The sequence below is a fragment of the Achroia grisella genome, unplaced genomic scaffold (genome assembly GCF_030625045.1).
Source record: "Achroia grisella isolate CSIRO2021 unplaced genomic scaffold, CSIRO_AGI_Agris_v1 utg918, whole genome shotgun sequence".
Lineage (NCBI taxonomy): Eukaryota > Metazoa > Arthropoda > Insecta > Lepidoptera > Pyralidae > Achroia > Achroia grisella.
Genome location: NW_026713067.1, coordinates 3,931,386 through 3,957,575, shown reverse-complemented (window position 1 = coordinate 3,957,575; position 26,190 = coordinate 3,931,386). Strand labels below are relative to the sequence as shown.

At 33.6% G+C, this 26,190-nt stretch overlaps 1 protein-coding gene across 3 annotated transcripts in view; it reads left to right on the top strand.

Moving 5' to 3' along the window:
* The first annotated feature begins 1,124 nt into the window (after positions 1 to 1,124).
* LOC131853995 (venom acid phosphatase Acph-1-like) overlaps positions 1,125 to 26,190 on the top strand; it is a 35,843-nt gene continuing 10,777 nt past the window's right edge. The window contains exons 1-2 of one of the 3 annotated variants that reach the window (XM_059205115.1): positions 1,125 to 1,208; positions 15,788 to 15,918. In XM_059205115.1, the coding sequence (XP_059061098.1) occupies positions 15,790 to 15,918 (129 nt within the window). In that variant the 5' untranslated portion in view covers positions 1,125 to 1,208; positions 15,788 to 15,789. Of the gene's footprint in view, positions 1,209 to 1,899; positions 1,987 to 15,787; positions 15,919 to 26,190 lie in introns of those variants that run through there. The other 2 variants (XM_059205114.1, XM_059205116.1) reach the window with 2 other exon arrangements.

The window sequence follows — 26,190 nt, the reverse complement described above, 5'->3', positions numbered from 1 at the left end:
AAGAGTATCGTTTATTGACTTTTTCAAAGATAAGATACATAACAGTTTCTTAAATATTACACGACGGCCCCGGTGGTCTATTAACACACTGTCTCACATCCAATAGTCGCGGGTTCGATTCCTAGCACGATACAGATTTGTATTCATTAATATGATTGTTTGTTCGGATCTGGTATTCGAATTTCACTGTTAAATTTATATCTGGCCCTTGTAGACTAAAATTTTGTATTTAGAAAGTTTCTGAAAATCGAGTCTTCTATTATAGTATAGTCGTTGAATTCACAATCAAGTATTTTCTATGCATATTATAAAATACCGCTGTTTATTTGTCTATAAAAAGGTGTTTAATTATATTTATCAGTCGTTTAGTACTCATAACAAAAACTCTTAGGGAGTAAAATTATTGCTAGCAATGCAGGCTAGTGTCCCTATTACTAACAATGTACCATGTTAGGTCGACCTCCACGTGGTTACCCCTGGAAACCATCATAGTTATGTGCTGGTTAAATAACCAAGATAGTCTGACTGACTTTCTACTTTCTTTATTGCCACAAAAAGAAGATATTAATCCTATTGCGTCACCACACAAAGCGTGCCATTATTGTTCTTAAGTAAATGGATATCAAAATATGATTTCATACAGAATTATGTAACAATATAATTTATGCATTTGACCATTGTAAATGTACAATGTTTTCAAAGAGGTTATCTCAATGCTACAGACAGTCGTTCAGATTTACACGTGCTTATGTATAACTAGCTACACCCACGACTTAGTTCGCGTGGAATTTAACGTTATTTTTCTAAAATAAAAGTAGCCTAAGTTACTCCTTATTACATCAGCTACCTGCCAATAAAAGTCCCGTCAAAATCGGTCCAGCCATTTCAGAGATAAGCCGGAACAAACAGACAGACAGACAAAAATTATAAAAAATGATATTTTGGTATAGGTATGTAGCGTATTTATATTCATATGCATGTAGTAAAAAACGGTTATTTCAATATTACAAACAGACACTCCAATTTTATTTATATGTATAGATATATAGATTATGATATTATGATTCAATGACAAAAGTTGTTTTTTCATTCGCTCAGAGCGTAGTCAGTGATAGCGCTGGCAGCGCCACAGAAGCTTGTTATTTAATTTAACTTAATTAATTTTAGTTTACATTTAGTATTTTAGTTTTAGTGTTTTATTTAACTAAGTGAGTATTTATTTTATTTTTATTATAAAATTAGTTAATTAATAATTATTGTTTGCGTGGAATTTAACGTTATTTTTCTAAAATAAAAGTAGCCTAAGTTACTCCTTATTACATCAGCTAAATAAAAGTAAAATCGTAGATTTCAAGATAAGCAACAAACAGACAGACAGACAAAAATTTAAAAAATTTTTTGGTATAATTTCATATGACATTTCAATATTACAAACAGATAATCGATTTATATGTATAGATATATAATATAATTATGATTCAATGACAATTAAAACTTTATTATTAATACTATAAAATTTTAGTTTACATTTAGTATTTTAGTTTTAGTGTTTTATTTAACTAAGGAATTTATTTTATTTTTATTATAAAATTAGTTAATTAATAATTATTATTGATTATTATAACATTTTATTTTTTTTTTTATTAACATTTGTCAACAAATGTAATTAATTATGTAATTAAAACATTTGACCAGTGTTATTAATTTTTTTTAGTTTTTGTCAACATGTATTTTATGCATTTGACCAGTGTAAATGTACAATGTTTTTAAAGAGTTATCTCAATGGTACAGACAGACGTTCAGATCTACACGTGCTTATGTATTATTATGATATTATGATTCAATGACAAAGTTGCTTTTTCATTCGCTCAGAGCGTAGTCAGTGATAGCGCTGGCAGCGCCACAGAAGCTTGTTATTTAATTTAATTTAATTAATTTTAGTTTACACTTAGTATTTTAGTTTTAGTGTTTTATTTAACTGAGTGAGTATGTATTTTATTTTTTTTATTTATTAATTATTGTTTGCGTAAATTATACTAAATAACAATGTAACGAATGTGATTTTTATAAACACAGCTATAATTAAATTAAATATAACTTTAATGTTAAAGATAAATAAAAAAAAATTTTACGTTCATAACTATGTAAAATATATTACTATAAATTGTATAGTTTTTTTTTACTAAAATAAATAAATAAATAATTAAAACTTAACTATTCCTACGGTACAACAGTACAAAAAATTTGACGTTCATAAGCGACTAAAACGTCTTACTTAAATAAATGTTTTTTTATATTTATATATTAATAAATAATATAATAATCTAAACATAATATCCTCTTGAATCACTCTATTTGTCAAAAAAACCGATTTAAAATCCGTTGCGTAGTTTTAAAGATTTAAGCATACATAGGGTCGGACAGAGAGCGACAGCGATTTTGTTTTATACTATTAATGATTATTTTTGTATTTGTAAACATTTTTTTTACAAACAACAAAAACATGTATCATATAATAAATATATATTTATGTATATATTTATTATAAGATAACCCCTCAAATCCATACCCGTGGTATTCGATACAAGGATAATTAGTCGCATTGTATTTGTAAATCTATTTAAATACATTTAACACTAAATTTTAACTGAAACTTACGTACACAAAAGAAATTAATGACAAATAGGCAAAAATTCTGATAGGTAATCATTGTTTTCAGTTCTGTTAAGTTGATAAAGATCCCTCTATGTATAGAGAGTAAATTATTATAATAAAGAATAAAATAAAAAAATATTCATGTACCTCTGTTTGTAAATATATACAGACAGCGATCAATTACAGGTTTATTATATTCATACAACGTCACAAAAAAAAATATAGTATTTAACTTAGATACTTTTTTTAATGTACGTCCATAATATACATAAAAATAACCAGACCGATTCAAAACAATCATACCCATGAATACAAATGTTTGTACTGTGTGAGGAATTAAACCCGAGACCATCAGAAGTACAGCAGTGTGCTAAAACGCTGGACCACCGAGGTCTTATAACTATATTCAATTAAATTTAATACTCTATTTGAAAATGGGTACAAATTTGTTGTTATGATCAAATATTTAATACACTATATTTTACATACTTATACAAATCCTCCAAAGCAATGGTGAATTAGACAGGGCCATAAAGCATAGAATTAACGCAGGATGGATGAAGTGGCGGCAGGTTACGGCAACGACGTGTGACTCGCGTGTTCCCCTTAAGCTTAAGAGGAAAATTACAAGACCATGATCTGGCCTGCTGTCTTGTATGGATCAGAGTCCTGGCCCGTAAAGGCGACGGATGAGAGACGACTGCATGCAACTGAAATGAGAATGTTGAGGTGGATGTGTGGTGTGACAAGAATGGATAAGATAAAGAATGAATACATTAGAGGAAGTATGAAAGTGGCGCCGGTGTCAGAGAGGTTGAAGAGTAATCGTCTATCATAGTATGGACATGTAATGCGTAGGAACGAGGATAATATTTTAAGAAAGGTGTTACATATGAATGTGGCTGGTTGTAAGGGCAGAGGAAGGCCGAAAAAGAGATGGATGGACTGTGTGAAAGATGATATGGTAAGAAAGGAAGTAAATAACGCGATGACTGCGAACAGGGATGAATGGAAGCGAAAAACATATTACGCCGAACACAAATAAATGGGATAAGGAAGAAGCAGATGATGATAATTTTAAATATTTATACATGTATATATATGAAATATATTATATTTCATACATCGCCATCTAGACCCAAGTTAAGCTAGCTAAAACAAGTATTACGAGTACTAGATCCTTGATACAAATACATATATATATATTTCTCCATATTATACATAAATATGATATACACACATAGTTTTTTTTTTTACATTTAAACTTGAAATTTTTTTAATCCAATCATATGAATCTCTATGCTCTATGGTTTACTGGGAGAAAATGTCTCAAGCTGTTAAATCCTCTATGGGCACCTTTATTTGTGTATATATGTATTGATATTTTAATAAATAAATAAATAGTATATGTGTATGTATGATAACAAATTATAGATGCGTAAATGCAACTGAAATACAAAACATATCTGTTTTGTCATTGATATTATTATGACAGGGATTCAGTAAGAATATGTAAAGAGAATTTTTGAAATACATATACATGTTTAATAACGTACATAATTTACATAGAAAACACTCGGACCAATATATATATAATCATAATAATGTTTGTACCGTACGAAGAATCGAACCAGCGACCATCGGAAAAGTAAAGCGTGAGAAACTGCTCGACCACGGAGGACGTTTGCCGTGTTATAGTTAGAAATAGCAGTGTATGTTGACGGCCTCGGTGGTCCATTGGTTTAGCACACCGCCTTACTTCCATAGGTCGCGGGTGCGATTCCTCGCACGGCACAAACATATTATATTCGTCATTATAATAGTTTATATTAGTTTGAGTGTTTCCTATATAATCTAGTACCCATAACACAAGCTTTACCTAGCTTAACTTGGGACTAGATGACGCTGTGTGAATTGTCCTGAGATTATTATTATTACTATCGTCTCACTCTCTCAACTTTTGCAGGTTTTTTTCACACTTATGGGCTGAACGGTGTGTGTGTGTATATGTGTGTGTGTGTGTGTGTGTGTCTGTGTGTTATTATTATTATTATGTAGGACACCACGGCATCATATTTAGACATTGATGAACAGCACTGTCAACATATGAAGCCCGTGTACGTAAAAACAACGATTACCACTTACCATCAGTTTGTATATTATAGTTAATTAAAAATAATCATAAATAATCGAAAATTCTACATTGTTTGAGTTGATATTGACTATCAGAAATGTGCCAAATTATATTTCGGACTGACTCTCACTTAATGGAAGCGTAGTTAACAAGCAAATCAGTCCTATTGACGGCGTATGGGTTTCTTTTACTAGCTTTTTCTAATATCCGTTAAACATAAGACATGCACACTTTCTCGTTAATAATATCAGTATTTATAGGATCCTATTATGTACTAGCTGTACCCGCTACTTCGTCCGCGTGGAATTTAACTTTATTTATCTAAAATAAAAGTAGCCTAAGTTACTCCTTATTACATCAGCTATCTGCCAAAAACAATCGCGTCAAAATCGTGTTCTTCATGTTCATCTTTACCATCCGCCGCTTTATCATAGACACCAGTGGCGAATGATGAAACCGTCAGCGCAGTGGGGCACCATTTCATTATTATACATAAAAAAAATGTATATATAGTTTTACAATCTTAGTTACATACACTTTGTGAAGCCGAGGTGGGTCGCTAGTGCATGAGGAAGGAAAACGGATAAAACATTTCGTTTGCTGCATACATAAATTATTCTAGATCTAGAAATAGATTTTATCGGAAAATGCAACTTTTGTACTGCATTTTCCTTGTACTCCAACTATATAATTACAGATAATATGTTACAAAATAATTTTCTAAAAGTTTTCCTTGTAGAAAATTTATCATCTATACATATAAATAAAATTGGAGTGTCTGTTTGTAATGTTGAAATAACCGTCTTTTACTACATGCATATGAATATAAATACATAAAAAAGGTTATTTTGGTGTATGTACCCCAAAATAACCTTTTTTATAATTTTTGTCTGTTTGTTCCGGCTAATCTCTGAAATGGCTGGACCGACCGTTTTTGCAGGTACCTGATGTAATAAGGAGTAATTTAGACTAATTTTATTTTAGAAAAATACAGTTATTTGCCACCCGAACGAAGTCGCGGGTACAGCTGGTATTGAATAAATATTTATTCTAGAAGAAAATCTCGAAATTATAATTATTATCCGTTATTGTCAAAGAAATAAGCAGTAAGAATACAATAGAAAATGAATAGCCATCAACAAAGACACTTTAAACTATTTTACTGCATTTAAATTTATTCCTAACCACGCACGGTATATAGCAAAATCATAAAACTAACAGAATTACTAATATTTATTTATTTATTTATTCATTTTCAAACTAAACAACTAAACTAACAAAATAAAATAAAAAATCATTTATTCAAATAAACTTACATTGAAGCACTTTTGAATAGTCATCACATTTTTTTAATCTACCGCTCATTCGGAATGCTGTCTCATCACAAGAAGAACGAACAAGAAACTTGCGTGTTGCTCTTTTAAATAAATTTATAATTACTTTACATTTTTAAGTTTAAGTGTGTGAATACAAACCAATTAGCACTAATTCAATTAAATACTCAAATAGAAAAAATATTGAATATGTAACCAACTTGTAATTGTAACAATAATTGATTATGCATTGGATCCCGCACTAGGCGAACCTGTATCGCGGGAGTCCACAAAAGAATTCCCAAATAATTATTAACTATTACAGATCAGTGAGTAGAGTGGATTTGACATATCAGACGAATTAAGATATTTTAGTTTAATTTCATAAAAACATACCAGATTAATTGTTGATTACATAATAATTAAATAAAATAAAAAGAGAGCAAAAGAGAAAATTTCAAGTTTAACACAATTTGCTCTTGCGATGATTGTGTATAGTCCATTAAATTACTCAAATTATACACTGTTGATATTTTTATTAAATTATTGATACTACTAAATATTTGATATAACTACTAGTTGACAATCTTTCTTCTTGTGATTAGCCTGTCTTCCGAATTAATGGTAGAATTAAAAAAATATGACTATTCAAAATAGCTTATATTAAATTTATTTGAATAAAGATTATTTCTATTCTATTCTATTCTCCAGTTATGGAAAACAACGATAACAAAACATCCTAATCAATCGATAACAGAACAAATTAATCCACCAACAAGAGACAACGGTAGACTCGTGACAGCGAATCACGTTAAGTTTTATATTACAATATATTTTTATTATGTTTATAATAAATATATTTTTATTAAATTGTCGTGAAGCCATTAAATAATAGAAGATTTATTAACTATTTAAACTGTCAAATAGTTTTAAACAATGTTTAGTTTATTAAAGCATAATAATCTGAGTAAATTTAATTATATAATTTAATATTAATTAATAATAATATATTTTAATTTAATAATAAATTATTAATAATAATTAATAATAATAAATTTTAATTTAATAATAAATTAATAATAATAATTAATAATAATAAATTTTAATTTAATAATTTATTATTAAATTAAAATTTATTATTATTATATCATATATTAATTCTTAATTTCTTCTTTAATCCCGGAAACAAATTTGATGTTACCGATGTCGCTGACGTATGGACAAGTCAATTGGTGTGATCGTCGTAATATCAATGAATAACAATCCTCAGTTAACTTGAGTTATTTACCCAGATGGGTAAACAACTGAAAATATATACATAGACATGAATTGATAAATAGCTATTAAAAAAACATCAATAACACATTCCATATATTAATCACTTCAGAGAATTGTTAAAAATGATTAATTAATTACAATGTATTTCCTATATCAATTAATAACTGGGAAATTTTATTTAATGCAATTACATAAACGAGTATAAATGTATTATTCAATTTAAATTAAATCTTTACTAATTATTTAAAATTTATTATATATTATACATAGATGCTATTATATTAATTAGCATCTATGTCTATCACTAGCGTCTATCACTGTTTTGGGTTGACAGGAAGATATCTCTTCTATAACGGCGATAATTCCACATTCACCCACAACGTCACTAAATTATTTTATTACTGTATTTTCTGAGTGCAATAAATAATATATTAATTAATTAAATAAATTAATAGTCTATACTACTAGTCATTAAATACATTTATATTTATGTTTCTTTTTATAACGACGTATGTAACAGAAGAGAGTCAAATGTTTATAAACTTTATATGCATATGAGAGAGTAAAATATTGCACAGATGTGAAAATAGTGACCCGCAGTTGTGAGCCCTGAGTAAATATAACAAACCAAAGGTTACCCAGATAGCGAACACGTGTCTGTCACGTGACTATGCTGTTTTGCTAAAGACCCGGTTTTTAATATTAAACGAATCACTAATTATGAAATTTACATTTAAATCCTATAGAGTGCCGGACTTTATTAAGCTTTTTTTACTATGTTTTTTTATGTATGTGGAATTACAAACAAACTGACAGCCCTACTAATGAAAATTGACAACCATTTGCTACATACATGGACATCATCACGAATTCCTCAAGCTAAGTTATTGACTTATCGTGCACTGTAAATATACTGCAAAATCTCACCCCCAAATCTGAACTTCAACTACAAAGCAAGCTGGTGATAGAAGTAATACATAGGTATTCCTACATAGATGGCTTTGTACAAAGTTTACCCTCCTCCGATCGATCCCCCGTCCAATTCAAACGGGGATCGAATTTACGACAGCCTGAGCCGAGGTTCGAACCCCTAGCGGTGCCCTCAGACTAAAGTCGTATCTGTCAGGCGGGAGTTAGCCTTCAGCCGCTCCATAAGTCCTTCCGCGTGTTTGGAGTGCCATCTACACTGTATCATCCGGTGAAGCTGTAAAGGCCAGCTGCGGCCAACAGCATTAGAGTAGTCCAAAAAGAATGAAGTTTATCTGGATAAAAACAATCATTATCTCCATTAATATTGTATAGATAAGTAGAGCGGATAGAGACAAACTTTTTAGCATTTCATGGAATCACCGCGCGTGTGGTGGGTCCATCGTATTGCAAAGAGGAAACCTCCGAGCAATTTCCGGAACTTGTAACCCAGATGCCTACATCTGGGTTACCTATTTAAGGAGCCATTTGCCAATATACATCAACACTCGTCTTCACCGCTCGTGTCTCTCCCTGCCCATCTAGTAGGAGCCTGCTAGTGGAACTTAAGATTCACGTTCTAATATGGAACTACTGCAGGTGTAGCCAAGACCTTTTAGAAGATCTTCTAGTAGAGGCAGAGAGGGAAACTCCTAGCAGTTCCTGGGACTTGTGAAGGGGTTTAGGTTTAAGGGTCCCCTTTACCGACGTACGTAAACACTAGTCTTCTCCCCTCGTGTTCTCCCTGCCTAACCAAATTGGGTAGGAGTCTACTAGAGTTGGTAGGAGTTTTGCTGGTGTTCTCCCTGCCTAACCAAATTTGGTAGGAGTCTACTAGTATTTTAGTTACATGTTCTAGTATATAACTCGTGTTTCTCTCGGAAATTATTTCGGATTATCCGTTAGTTTCGGATAATTTCGGTTACGGATATTAATTTTTTAAGGAATTTCAAAACAAAAATACAAATAACTCACAAAATAGTTACATAACATGTCTCAAATAGGCTCCGCCTCTGTCCGATGTTTTCCGAAACTTTTATTTCGGATTCGGTTACGGTTACTAAATATTGTTTTATATCGGCTATCCGATAGTTTCGGTTACATATTCTAGTATATAACTCGTGTTTCTCTCCTTGCCCAGCTAAATCTGGTAGGAGCCTTCTAGTGCAGCTTTAGATAATTGTTATCTCCCTGCCCAACTAAATCTGGTAGATATCTCTATAGCTTTAGATATATGGTCTAGTTTAGTTAGATAGCTTATAGCTTTAGATATATGGTAGTAGTTCTAGACAGATTAAGATCTTTCAGAAGATTGCAGAGAGATTTCGTTGGTATACCCCTCGCTCCCACTTCACCCGCGTATAAATTAACCACAGAGCACATTATGACTAAGGTAAACTATGGGCCCAGTGCACCTACTTAAGAAATTTCTACATTGTTTATTATACCTAAGTGACATGGGCTATATACTATGTTAGTATATATATCCCAGTCCCATATGGGGCGAACCACGCGTAAATTCATAAACTTCGATCGTCGTTTTCCTCTAAATGTATACGTGAAATTTGTATTACTTCTGTAAAACATTATCTATTATTACTCGTTTAAAAATTCATTAACAATAATATATTAATTCATCAAACCTCAAAACCACGATCTGACGAACGAAGTGCGTCACTAGTATACTATGTATACAGATATAGTAATAATAATAATAATAATAAGGCCCGCGTGTTTGAACGTATAACCCCCGTAAAAAAGGAGATATATAAAATATATATAAATAATAATAAATAGTCTGCAAACATTAAATATATCTCTTACAAGCCACAATACTAAATACCTGTCGAATAACTTATTTCTTGACCTCAATAATATCTTCACACAGCACGACCTCTCCCACACTTGGCTAAGGCCCGTGTAGGTAAGTATTACCTTCTTTTAAATTTGTAAAAGAAGAGAGAGAAAAGAGAAAAGATAATAATAATAATAATAGTAATTCATTGATTTTCACCCGCAATGACAAGTTTAACACACCATCAAAGAGAGATATATAAAATCATTTATATATATATTATACATATTTATATTATACATAAATAATAATAATAAATAGGCGGCTCACTCCCGGGAAAGATGCAGAAAACGGTGCTCTTAGATTCTGCCCGCATTGTACGCCGGTTTCTCTCCTTGGGGCCCTGAACCCCGGCCGACTGTGCTTCTGCCGGGGGTAAGTTGCCATCTCCTCTCCTTAAGAGGGGAGATAAGAATTTTTGTATAACGATAATCATTTATTAAGCATTATATTAAAAAGTACAAATATAGAAAACTTAAAAATAACTAACTAATATTTCGCTATGAGCTGAAAGGGCCTCCACTCAGCTGCCGCAGCGTGTTACTGCAGCGCTGATTATTATAATCTTCTATAAGGATGGATATGGAATGAGTAGTCATGCTCACTAAAATGTCCAGACATGTGGCGGCGTGGTGGGCCGGGTCATTGGGCTCCCTAAAATATGGTCGAGCGCAGTGATGGCTGGCTCATCCGTCATACTCGTGAAACGAGTGCTGCTTGTAGGGACTGGTCTGCTCTTATCACTACGACCGATTTAATCTTATTGCATATTTATATTTGACCCAAAAATTAGTGCTTGTTGGTAGTTTGTATTCACACGTTTCGACTTGTAAATGTAAACTTACAAGGATTATTTAAAAGAGCAACACACAAGTTTCTTGCTCGTTCTTCTTGTGATGAGACAGCTTTCCGAACGAGTGGTAGATAAAAAAATTGTTATGACTATTCAAAAGTGCTTAAATTAAGTTTATTTGAATAAATGATTTTCTATTCTATTCTAAGAACAATGAAAAGTGTATAATTAGTCAAAATTACGGGATCTTACCACGTTTTATATTTATTTACTGAGTTCCCGATATTTCAGCAGTGTTTCAACCGCCATGATCACGGGTAAACTGAAGAGCAGCGAGTAGATGGTAAATACAATCTTTTTATGGACAGACATATGCATCTATCTTTACACATATTCGTTTGTTGCAACAAAAACAACACTACCTAAATATATATGTATAATTTTTACTAATTATATACTTTTCATTGTTCTTGTAGAAGATTTTCTAATAAACAAGTACTATAGATATATATACAGATTTCATACTAAACGCATACATAAAATTAATTTTGTTACTATTACAGTATCTAATTGTACTCAATTAAAAATTCATTAGCAAAAATATATTAATTAGGACCTCAAAACCATGATATTATATCAAAGTAGGTACAGTTGATAATCAGCCTAATGGAAACTATATACATATAAATGAAATTGGAGTGTTTGGCAGGTTTATTTTAATTTATCAGTTTGTATTGCGAACTGACTCTCACTTAATGGAACCATAGATAACAGACCAAATCAAACCCAGTGACTATAGACAAACAATAAACATGCAAATTTTCACTATAATAACTTTACTATTAGTAGAATCATATCAAATATGATAAATTTCCTACAGTGAAAAACTTTAGAATGTGACTTAACATATTATTTATAATTATTTAATCTGAGTATAAAGCAAAAAACCGTGAATAAAAATCAGTATTTAGTGAACCCTCTCTCAGTTCAAGCAAAGTTTAAAGTGTCAGAATTCCTCAGTATATATGTACATATCAATTAGAGGTATTGAATTCGATTCTCATTGCATTCACTTACAAGCAATTACAACACGTTGCGACACGTGTAGTTACATTATGAGTGTAATGTTATGGATGGTCCTTGACATGATGAAATCTGAATAAGTTTTGCATTTGCTAAAGCATTACCTTTCATAATAAATATAAGTTGTGAGTAACATTATGTATTTATTCACACACAAAAATGTATACTTACATGGCGGACTTAATGCCTGATGGCATTCTGTACCAGTCAACAGTCGCGTTGATCAGAGAACGTATGGGGGAGCAATTTAATAAGTAAGCTAAAATAGATTAACACAGAAAAATAATACACATATATGCACGTATAAAAATATACTTATAAATAAGCAAAATTTATAATCTCATGGATATTATCATACAAATTAAATTATAGTAAATATACACATGGTTTCATGGTATATATCTTCAAACAGTAGTTTCAGTGTTATATAGCTCTAGTAATAAATCAAATTGATTAATTCCACACGAGATTCCTTAATTATTCAAGTAAGTCCATTATTAAGAAAAAAGAAATCACCATGAGACGTCAGGAAACGCAGCATGTAGTAATAATATATGTATATTAGAAGTCAAAATGTTGAAATTCGAAAATCGAGAATCGAATCGAAGTCAATATTAATATAGTACCTTTTTTTGCCACATCGCACGTCAAACTTTTTAAATCATTAGTTGTAATTATAAATAATGATTAAAAAAATATACGTACACAATAAATAGCCTAATCAGGCTATTTATTACTTTGAAGTGTAATAACCTCTCACACAAATATCGGTGGATTGTATTTTTAATTTAAAATCTTAGAATACATGTTTTTTAGATAAACGTATAAAGTTCGTAGAAGATATCATAAACGGGTCATTTCCTAGATGAAACGTGACGAAGAGAATTATCTTTAACTGGTTAATTCTAGTGAACTATTCTAAAAGATATATTTAATCGAATTAGGTGTTACTTTGCGGATGTACATTTCGCTACTTAATGGATTTATTTTAAATTGTTTAATTCCGCTACAATTAACATGTGTGAGACCACAAATATTAAACTACTGAACCGATTTAATTGAAATTTGGTACAAGTCGCTAGCCAGTCTTTCTATAATTTTTTACTGAAATTTCTGGCAAAAAATTATGACAATATGATAGGCATCAGTGGGAAAATAAAACATAAAAGCTAATAATAATACTGATGAAGTGGCAAAATTATCAATAATTATTTTACAATGATTTCCGAACTAAATACATATTTATGGGTTAAATAGTATTTAGTTCGGAAATTTTATAAAAAAAAGAGTTTATTTTACTACATGATTGCTTATAGGAAAATATTTGTATATCTAACATTATCATTACATAGTATAAAAAAAAGTCTGACCGTCCCTATCTATGTATATGCATAAATCTTTAAAACTACGCAACGGATTTTTTAATAGATAGAGTGATTCAAGAGGATGGTTTATATATAATACATGTACACCCGTGCGAAGCCGGAGTGAGTAGGTAGTTACATAGTATAAAACAAAGTCGCTGTCGCTGTCTGTCCGTCCCTATATATGCTTAAATCTTTAAAACTGCACAACATATTTTGAAACGGTTTTTTTAATAGATAGAGTAATTCAAGAGATTTTTATATAGTTTCGACTTGTAAATGTAAACTTACAAGGATTATTTAAAAGAGCAACACACAAGTTTCTTGCTCGTTCTTCTTGTGATGAGACAGCTTTCCGAACGAGTGGTAGATAAAAAACAAATTGTTATGACTATTCAAAAGTGCTTAAATTAAGTTTATTTGAATAAATGATTTTCTATTCTATTCTATATAATACATGTACACCCGGGCGAAGCCTCGGCGAGTAGCTAGTATCCATTAAAAACAAAAAATCTAATCTTTGTAGTTTTCTTATACCACGTTGGTAGTAATTAGGCAACGGTCCAACTAAATATAACCTATGAAGGCCTCAAACTCATCTGGGGTATCACGTACGCCTTGACGATCATTCAGAAACCTTAATATACCCATTTTAAAAAACCACATGCTCTAGTTTTTATCATATTAGTTTGTATGTACAAAATTTACTCGCATTTTGTCACATTCACGATACAGTTACTCGGTTTCTTCTTGTTTGTCCCGAGCTATCTCAATCCGCAAAAATCTGGTATTTTATGAGTGTGCTAATTAAAATCCGGATTTTGGTGGTCCGAATTCATAAATTATTAATTCAAGTTTTAAAACATACATCAGTATAAAGCAGTCGCTTCGACTGCTACGGTGTCTGCTCACATCTAAATCACTATAAGTATTTCAATACCATTTCGGGAATTTCTTTCGAAAGGTTAATTCAAATTCAACAATCATTATGTAGGACATTTTAGCCGCTTATGTCAATTTTTTTATATTATAATTTTTTCACTACCATCCAATTCAATGTGTTGATCCAATTGAGAAGAACTGGCAAGAAACTCAATTGAATTACTTTGTTTTTAAAAGCCAGTTTATTTACAATGTATATTTATATAGGTGTCTATGTCTAACATTAAATAAAAATACCGTGCGTGAACAACGATTATGGCAATAGCTGTTCATGCACGCTGATTAATCAAATAATCGTTTCGTTAATAGACTTTGCTCAGTAAATATGATATATCCTAATACGCGAAGTCGTTTCGGCTGTCTATCTGTTTGTCCGGTTACTTCAAAATCACGACACGGATTTTCATACGGTTTTAACTCTTCGAGAATTTCATCGGGAAGCTTTATTCTATAGTTTATATGACATACCAGCGTCATGGCGACTCGTCACGACATATACTGAGCGGAGACCTATTTGATACTTATTATTAGTGCTATAGTTTGTGTTGGATTATCTATTTTTTGTTTTTTATTATTACTTACTGTTATGTGTGTATGTATGATAATATTTTCATTTTCTTCAATGTTTTTATTATTATACACCTCGGGAGTTGGCCTAGAACCGCTACGTAAGTCCTTCCACGGGTTTGCAGTGCCATCTACACTCACCTCCTATCGTTCGGTCAAATTGTGAAGGCCAGTTGTAGCCTACAGCATTAGAATAATTCGAAAAAAACCCACTGAAAAACAAGGGCGGGTCGCTACTTAATGTTTAAATCCAAAAATTTGTTTATTTGTTTAAATGCATTTATCTCTGGAACTATCAGTCGGATTCGAAAGAACTTTTTTGTATTTGATAGCCCAATTTTTGAGGAAGGTTATAAGCTATTAAACATGACAAACTCGCTGCAATCTTTAGAAGCTGACTAAATAGATAAAACGTTAAACGAAAACCAAGTAATATGCGCAGACGTGAAACACAAATGTTGCTGCTATTTTTTATAGTATTAAACAGCAAGTGAAGCCGGCGTATACAACTAGTTTCCACATAAGTATAAAGGGCAACTGTGAAATTGATTAACTCATAATATAAGATGGATGGAAATATAATAGTTGTCGTCAATTTTTATATTATTAAACAAGTGAAACCGGGGTATACAACTAGTTCCCACATAAGTATAAAGGGCCTGTATTACTGTCTGTCCAAAAACGAGATAAACGCTTTTTCCTCAAAGCAAACATTCGTTTAATTGACCAAACGCGTTTCAAGGTCTCACATGTGTAGGTACTTAACTTTTTTAAACCTTAAACATTAATTTTTTTATTGACATTGTAATAAAAAAAAATATGTATTTTTTGTTGCAGAAATGTTCGGGTATCAACGTAGTTTTGCGTGTATCGTATTATTATTTATCATATCGTATCTTGACGGGTCTGTTGGGAATGCTATTGGAAACGAAGTGATTGCTGATCAAGAACTGGTTTTCGCAATAGTTGTAAGTATTATTCTATAGCTGTTACTCGCGACTTTAAACAAAAATTCCTCCCTTATTTCACTCCTTTCCAGATCATTTTTGAGATAAAACACAGATTAAAGTCGTCCACGAGATCCAATTTTTGTTTTAGACTGGGTCAAGCTGTTTAAGTTTACTTCCAATAGTTGCAGGGTAGAGTCCTCGCACGGTACACACCTTTGTTCATAAGTATGATTGTTTATATCGGCCTGGATGTTTTCTATGTATATTACCTGAAACAGGTATTTCCATGCTTACTAGGTCATCCCAACACTATGTGATTGTAACTGAATTGTTTTTAAAGAAATAAACATTTTTTTCATGTTTTCATATTACGTATATATTAAAAAAAAATGTAGTATTTATATCAGTTGTCTAGTAGCCATAACACAAGGTTAAACCAGATGCCTGTATAATTTGTTCTGGATTTGTTGAAGTTATTATCCAAATGTTTGTACCGTGCAAATCAGGCATCGAACCTTGAACCATTGGAAATAAGGCGATGTGATAAACGTCTAAACTATTGATGCCGTCATAATTAGAGCAATTGTAAGAAGTTTAACTGTCCATTACTGACCATTCCATTTTCTGGACTGCAATCTTATAACTTGCTAACTTTTATTATTTGGTTTTGGCTTCTTTTTGTTTCCTTTGATTTGTTACGTTTTACTTTTATAATTACATGTACATTAATATCATAAAAATTTTAATAAAATAAAATTAAATAAGAATCACATTCTTAACTAAAAACATTAATGTATACCAAAATTATCTATGTATATCTAAATTCACCAACTAATCCAAGTCATAATAAATATACTATCTCAATATACATCTCATAATAAACCATCTCAAACACTAAATAAACCATAACATTATCTGCTGAAGCGAGCGTATACCAATAAGTAATAATTAATAAAAATATGATCAATTACAACAAATTCTACAAACTTATACTACTGCTACTAGTATTGTATTCCAGAAAATTATTACTTACTTTGATCTTAGAAGAAAAGGTATAATCAATCACATTTAATATTATTTATTTACTAGCTATACCCGCGACGTCGTTCGTGTGGTTTTAACTTTATTTTTCTAAAATAAAAGTAGCCTAACTTACTCCTCATTACGTCTACTATCTGCCAAAAAAAGTCCCGTCAAAATTGGTCCAGCCATTTCAGAGATTAGCCGGAAGAAACAGAAAGACAAAAATTGTAAAAAATGTTATTTCAATATTACAAACAGACACTCTAATTTTATTTATATGTATCGATGTATCGATTAAAGGAAAACCGTAAATGCCATATAAACGACTTATTATACGAAGACACGGACAGTCTTTCACAAATAACAAGAGATTAATTCCGATAAATTCGACATCACTACATATATAATAGTATAATTTAGCATTAATATTAAATAACAGGTATCATTCCCCTGTATCAAATCGCAGCGGGAGCCTAAGATTTAAAATAAATAAAAATATATACGTTAAAAAAAAACTGCGAAACAAATAAAAGGAAAAAAAAAGTAACAGATATCTGTCACGTGCAACTGTGATCAAAACGAGATTAAATTATATTTGCTGCTATGTATATGCACCAACTTATAATAAAAATATCTGCATCAGTTACTAGCTCTTAATATAGTTAGGTTCCTGCAGTCTTGAAGACACTATCACAGCAGCGCTAGCACCTCTGGCGCCGGTTAAGACTCTACGTGACTTGGCAGCATCGTATTATCATGGATCTCCCAGATCGCAGGATATTCTAGCCATATTTCGAGCATAAACAACCATCAATAGACGTTCCAGAGTTCGGGAGATCATTGTGTGTTGTGTTGATAGATTCTCTCGAACCTTTATCTTTCTTTGCATATAAATAAAATTGGAGTGTCTGTTTGTTATATTGAAATAACCGTTTTTTACTACTAGCATATGAATATAAATGTGGTACATACATCAAAATAATTTATTTTACAATTTTGATCTGTCTGTGAAATGGTTGGACCGACTTTGACTGGACTTTTTTTGGCAGGTAGCTGATGTAATAAGAAGTAACTTAGGCTACTTTTATATTAGAAAAATAAAGTTAAATTCCACGCGGACGAAGTCACGGGAACAGCTAGTCATCATCACCAACCCCTATTTCTTAATAGTGGTTTTAATTTATACGACAAAACATTTGTGGAGTCAGATAGTTTGATATATATTTCTGTATAATAAAATAGTAAAACTGTGACTTATTAATACTGTCTGTTTGTTTAAAAATAATAATCATCTGTCAAATACAGATTTGATTGATTTGATTTTGAATAATGAACTGTTACAATAGCAGGTTATAATAAAATTAAAAGGTATTAATCAATATAAAACAGTCTACAAAGGGGGCAGTGAGTCTACCGTCTCTGTTATTTTGTTATAGCATGAAAAATCATATATACAATTGAATTGTATGTTCAAGTTTGATATAAAAACCGCTTGAGAAGTAGGCATGAAATTTTACGAAGATGTAAAAATATTAACAACTTAAAGTTTCTACTCTTATTTATTTTAATTTTAGATTTTAAACAATGCAATAGTAAACTAAAATAATACTTTTTACATGCAACTTTGCCTGGGAGATCTAATGAACCTTTATTCAGATCAACTTAGCCTAGTAACACTTTAGAACAAATATCCAAATAACTTTATTTTTATGTTCCTATTAACTTATTCTAGGAAATGCATTTTGTATATTTTCGGTAGATCTGTTTGCCCATCACGCAAGTATATATATATATATTCTTATGATATATATATATATATATATATATATATATATATATATATATATATATATATATATATATATATATATATATATATATATATATATATATATATATATATATATATATATATATTCACGCAAGAATATATATATCATATATTTATATATATATATATATATATATATATATATTCTATGCAAAATTGTAATATGTATAAATTCTTTTCTTCCTTATTTCTATCTATCTTTCTAATTACATATATCATCAATGATAATTTCCTTAATTTTTTTAATAACCTACGTATATTGGAAACGATTACATATTAATTGAGATATATTGTGGTTTACCTTTTATTAATTGTTATTTCTAAGCGACAACATTAGACAAGTACTTCTTTTTCCATCATTAATTAATTCATTAATTTCGTGGAATAGTGACCTTGTGACCATAAAGAAAATATATCTGATACATAATATACTACTATTTTATAAACCCAATTTTTTTTTATCTGAACTCTATGCCTTATGATTCCTCGTTCAAAGGCAAAGGCATCATCAGGCATAGAGTTCGGATATAGCTTGGAACCCTAGTGTTGACTGTTCATTGACGAAGTTAAGGCTTTATTTTTATGTTAGACTAGCTGCAACCGCGACTTCGTTCGCGTGGAATTTAACTTTATTTTTCTAAAGTAAAAATACTCCTTATTACATTAGCTACCTGTCAAAAGAAAGTCCCGTCAAAATCGGTCCAGCCATTTCAGAGATTAGACCGACCGACAGACAAAAATTGTAAAAAAATATTTTGGTGTATCTACCGTGTTTATATTCATATTTACGTAGTAAAAAATTGTTATTTCAATGTATGTATAGATGTATAGATAACAAAGAGAAGCAAACGATCGACGAGAGAAGCAAACGAAATCCTATTTTGAGTCACCCAGTAGAGTAACGTACAAACTTTATTTACCATAGTTTGTATGTTGTATCTAGTACTACTAAATAAAATTACAATTTAATATTATTACCTACTTATAATATTGCACAATGAAGCTATAAAATAGGTAAATACTAGGTAAATAGTTCATAATAATAATAAACGTTATAATGTGTTTATTTATAACTTCATGCCTTAACGGCTAAATCAATTGGCATGAGATTTTGTATACAAATAGTATTTTTAATGGCAGCGGCGTTTTTCCTAAAAAAATAATGTCTACTGACCTACAGGATATAATTACATACGTTCAAACGTTAACCATAAAATAATGTGATATATGTCAATTTTTTTTTAAATAATTATTGTAGCACTGGGCATATTTCGCAGCGTTAGCTAAGCAAAGCTTGTGTTATGAGTACTAAACGACTGACAAACATAAATATGTACATTTTTATTGTAAATACATATATAAAAAACACACAAACCAAAAAACGTGCGAGGAAATGTCTGTATCGTGTGAGAAATCGAACCTGCAACCGTCGGAAGTGATGTGCTAAAGAGAAGTCGTCAAAAGTGAGAAAGAAAATGAAGTCGTTTCAGAACTTGGGCGTGGTATAATATCTACATAATTTTCACCATCTTTCACATACATAAATCGTCAACCATAGCTGATAATAACATGAAAACAATACATAAAATAAACATACCATCACATGTATTACCTTCTTCTTCTTCTTCTTTAGGTGCCATCTCCTATCGGAGGTTGGCGATCATTATGGCGATCTTTACTTTGTCCGCGGCGGTCCTGAAAAGGGACCTGGTGCTCATCCCCATTTACTGACTGAGATTTTTTAACCAGGAAGTACGGCGTCTGCCTGGTCTTTGGCAACCCAAAGGGACCTAGTGCGCATGCCTGAGATTTTTTAACCAGGAAGTACGGCGTCTGCTTGGTCTTCGGCAACCCTACATTTTTCCTTGTATTATTAATTGCAGAAGACTGTATTTTTCATTCCGCATTATGTGACCCAGGTATAGCAGTTTACGGCGTCTGATGGTGTTTAGTACTAGTCTTTATTTGTACTCTTTGGAGAACAGTCTCGTTTCGCACTCTGTCCCTACACGATATCTTTAACATTCTCCTGTAAACCTACATTTCGAAAGTTTTGTATTCTCTTACACATCGTTTGTGTAAGAGTCCACGCTTCAACGCCATACAGGAGAATAGAAAAGACATAGCAGCGCAATAATCGAACTCAAGTCCCTATTTTTAGAGATCGATTGCAAAGTATTGCCTTATATTTAATTAATTATTTAAATATAATTATCTATGCCATATTATTATCTATGAAAATGTATATATATATATATAATTCCTCTATCCGTTTATACCTTAACACACAAACAGACCTATAAAGTTAAGCCCACAATCCATTTTTCGTTTATGATCTCACAATTTTTTTTATCTACGGGCCCTACTGCTTTTTCGTCATTACACTGTAATAGCAAAATAAAACAAAACCTTACATTTAATAATAAGTAATCATTTCTAAAAATTAACTTAATCTATACATCTATACATATAAATAAAATTGTAGTGTCTGTTTGCAATATTAAAATAACCGGTTATTATTATATTACATGCATATGAATGTAAATACGGCACATATACTAAAATAACATTTTTCACAATTTTTGTATGTCTGTCTGTCTGTCTGTTTATTCCGGCTAATCTCTGAAATGGCAGGACCGGTTTTGACGGGACTTTTTTTGGCAAGTAGCTGATGTAATAAGGAGTAACTTAAGCTACTTTTATTTTGGAAAAGTAAAGTTCCACGTGAACGAAGTCGCGGGAACAGTTAGTTTAAAATAAAAATATATTAACAAGTACGTATGTACTTTAATTTCAGAAACCTGGTTTTGAGGGTTTCACTTGAAACTGTTATTCTATAGGGATTATAGAGTTTTGTTTGAAAAATCGTAAAACATTCTCTATTGACCTCCAACTATCATGAGATACTTAAAACTGTCCTTTTTAAGCTATTTAGGAGCCAACATGAAGCAAACAAACACACAATTTTACAACGGTAATAAGGAAAAGCAATTATTACAGTAAATAATTTTCAGCCTTGTCTATGAAGGTTTTACTTGATATTGTTATCAAAAGATACATAAATAAATACACGTCTTGTTGGTTGAGGAAACAAATAATACACAGGTTTTAAGAGTTAGGTATAGGTATATATTAAATCTACACCCTGGTCTCCAGTCCCGGATGGATCTGGCACCCGCACGGTGAATCCATGAACTGTTAAGAAGTTTTTTTTTTTTTTTATACCACTTAGGTGGCAAACAAGCATACGGCCCATCTGATGGTAAACGGCTACCGTGGCCTATGGACGCCTGAAACACCAGGGGTGTCACATGCGCGTTGCCGACCCTTAAGAAACCTTAATATACCCTTCTTGAAAACCCCCATGCTGTAGTCTCTCGATTTTCTCGAGCTCGGCAGGTAGTTCATTCCACAATCTAAGTGTACGCGGGAGGAAGCTCCTCTGAAACCGCACTGTACGAGACCACTTAGGTTCCAGCGTGTGGGGATGAATTCCCTGTCGATGGCGAGTGGTGCGATGGTAAAAGGTAGCCGTAGGCATCATGTCAAACAATTCATCAGAACACAGTCCATTGTATATTCGGTAGAACACACAAAGCGATGCGAAGTCTCGCCTCAAGCTAAGTGGTTCGATACCGTTAGAGAGATTGGGATCATCGACAATTCTCATAGCACGTCTCTGAACCGAGTCAAAAGGACCGAGCTGGTATCCAGGTGCTCCTGCCCAAAGATGAGAGCAGTACTCCATGTGCGGCCGAACTTGCGACTTATACAATAGAAGTCTCTGGTTCGCAGTGAAGTACCGCCTCGCTCTATTCAGCACACCGAGCTTCTTGGACGCCAGCTTGACCTTTTCTTCGAGATGACTACGGAACTCAACTGTGCTAGAGATGTCGACACCGAGAATCCCAATGCTCTTAGAGATGGTAATGGACGTGTTCTGGAATAGAGCCACAGCAAAAGGGGTTTTCTTAGCGGTGAACGCGCAGGCTTGTGTCTTGGTAGGGTTGAATTGAACTAAGTTCAATCGCCCCCAATCGGAGACTCTGGTGAGAGTACTCTCGATTTCAAACACAAGCTGTTCGCGCTTTGACTCCACAACGGAAAGAGGGATGTTCGCACGGCCCGTGTAAGACGCGTCCCCAGTACTGTCATCCGCATAGCAATGAATGTCAACCGTAGTTAACAAATCATTAATATGCAGCAAAAACAGTGTCGGGGAGAGAACAGAGCCTTGCGGGACGCCAGCGTTAATGTCCATGCTATTGGAGCAACTACCGTCGACCACGGTTTTGATGCATCTGCCAGACAAAAAACTAGCGACCCATTTGCATAATCCCTCTGGTATTCCGTATGAGGGCAATTTCGATAGGAGACCTTGATGCCAAACCCGATCGAATGCCTTCGCCATATCAAGGCTGACTGCCAACGCCTCACCCTTGCTCTCGATGGCAAGAGCCCAGCGGTGTGTGAGATACACTAAAAGATCACCAGTTGAGCGATTATGGCGAAAGCCATATTGACGATCGCTCAATAAATCGTAATCTTCTAGGTATCTGAGGAGCTGTGTATTAATTACACGCTCCATCACCTTGGAGAGCAAAGATGCGATAGCGATAGGCCTGTAGTTCCATGGGTTTGACCTGTCGCCCTTTTTTGGCACAGGGTGCACAAGGGTGGTCTTCCATGACGACGGAAATTGCCCAGAGGAGCACGCGCCATTTCGCGCTTTCATAAAGCGCAAAGAGGCGCGTGAGTACGGGACACAACTCAGGAGCACACTTCTTTAGCACCAAAGCCGGTATGCCGTCTGGCCCGTTCGACTTGTTGACGTCGAGAGACAGCAACTCTCGCCGGACACTCCGTTGTGTTACGGATATTTCCGGCATAGAGTTACCACACCATGGGATGGTAGTAGGTATGGTGTTCCCAGCGTCTAAAGTCGAATTTGAGGCAAAAAGAGCGCACAACAAATCGGCCTTCTCTTTTGCACTATGTGCCAATATCATCCGGCTTCCGTAGTGGTGGTAAGGACGACTGACTAAAATTACCTTCGGCAGCCTTAGCAAGGGACCAAAAGGCTCGACTTCCAGAAGGATGACGGGCTAATCGCTCCCCAATTTTGCTGACGAAGTCGAATTTGGCTCTAGCAATTACTCTTTTACTAAACCTGGACGCAGCATTTAAATTCCGCCTCGCATCAGATACGCCAACATCCCTGTTGGAACGAGCCGTGGTCCAAGCCTGATAAGCAGTTTCTTTAGCCTGTCTGGCTTCTCTGCATGACCTATTAAACCACGGTCGCTTTTTCGCCCCTGAAGCAACAAGCAGATTTGGAATGAAACATTCCATACCCGCAAGTATGACTTCAGTAACGGCGGCTGTACAGGTATCGACGTCTTCTGATGCAAAGCAGTGCTGCTTCCATGGGTACGACGCGTAAAATTCTCGCAATCTGTCCCAATCTGCTGACTTATAATGCCACATGCGACGTCGACCAGGTGTTCGGTGTGTGGCAGGTTGTGTGCTCTGTACTTGGGATCGAATAAGACAGTGATCCGAAGAACCAAGAGGCGCTTCCACGGTGACTGAATATTCGTCCGGACCTGTAAAAGGTCCAGTAAGGAGCTCGGGGTCTCGATATCTGGTATTCTCGTTGGAGAATGAACCAGTTGTGAGAATCCATAGGCCAGGGCAAACTCGTGAGCAGTTCTCCCCGCATGGTCAGTGATTCGAGACCGGAGCCACTCGGTGTGATGGGCATTAAAGTCTCCAAGTATCACTAAATTCGCGGAGGGATATTGCTCGAGAACTTTATCAGACGTGATTTGAAGGTGCTCAAACAGACGAGTCGTGTCCTCGTCACCGCTATGATGTATAGGCATGCGTAGATACCGGTGTACTCACCCTGATCTTACCCATAGTACTGACAGGTCTTTTTTTCTAGGCCAAGAAGGCGGCGACAACAAATATCCTCCCGGACATACAAACATACCCCAGCTCGAAAAATTTGTGCTCAAGTGTATACCCGGGATACGTATACGACGTATCAGCCGGACAGGATATCTGTGTCTCCGTAAGGAACAAAGGGTCGGCTTGGCGGTCTCGAATGATGGTGGACCGCATTGATGTTTCCGTGTAAAAGAAATCCATATTAATAGTGGATAGGGGTGCCGCTGATTTAATTTCCTTTTCTTTTTCTGGCCATTTGGGTAAAGGTTGAAAATTATCGCGCCGGCATTAGAAAGGACAAAGTATGTGTCAATGTACCCCAGTATTGCACAGGTTTGGCAACAGCGGCCGGAAGGGCCCCCGGTACTGGTGTAGCAGCCGGGTCCACTCCGGTCTCCTTCTCCGGCACGAACTACACCAGGGATTATGCGCAGGCGGTGGTTCAGCCTCCCAGGGCGGAGATTAAGTAATCCCTGGGTTCGGGAACCCAACAACCTGCGGGCGGCCAGCGGTTAGCACAACGCTGCGCCACCACGATGCAATCCCGCGGCAGTTGAACACACAGAATACCAGCACAACCAGTCCCCACGGGGCTCTGGTCACCTTACACACCACAGGAACACAGTAAGTACTATTTGGCTGTGGTTTTCTGCTTGGTGGATACTTTATCGAGCAAGATGTATCAAAATACATCAAGCTGTGCCCTCCCTTCGAAAGTTTGTCTCATGATGCACTTGCCTGCACTGACCGGACGCACTGGCGGGGCACAAGTGGAGGATGACAAGATGAGCATGAGATCATATCAGTCAGCGCATCCTAATAAAATATCCAGGAATTTATCATGATGGTTTCCATGGAAACGCGTGACGGTCCACCTGGCTAACCCCAATGTTAGCAATGCACTATTGCTAACAATGGGGTTATTATTCCACATGACTAGCAATCTTTCTCCCCCAGAATTGAATAGGTCAATACTGTGGGTAGTTTCAAAGTAAAAATCTTCATAATATATTTATCCAGCCGCATATCAAATATGAAATAAAGTAAATTTATTACTAGTATTTACATAACCTAATTGTACAACTAAGAACCTAATTAAAAAGCTTAAAAAAAATATATAATATGATGACTAAAATATATTATTAAAAGAGGTCCCTTTAGGCAACGTTCCGAAGATACTGGCAGCGTTCCCTCTTTGAATAGCTAGACTAATTCTTTGTCCAAGGTAGCTGCCAGCTCTTCGGTCTTCTGTGATGTCTTCTTTTTCAAATATGAAATATTTGAAAAATTGGTACAGTTTCAGTCGTAAACCAATCCTTCAGCTTTTTAATGTCCATTCTGTTTATGAATATTGTGCACATGGAGGATGTATAAAATTTTGATGTATGAAATTTTGCATACTTATAGTATATATATAAAGAAGAATAGAATAGAATAGAATAGAATAGAATAGAAAATCATTTATTCAAATAAACTTACATTGA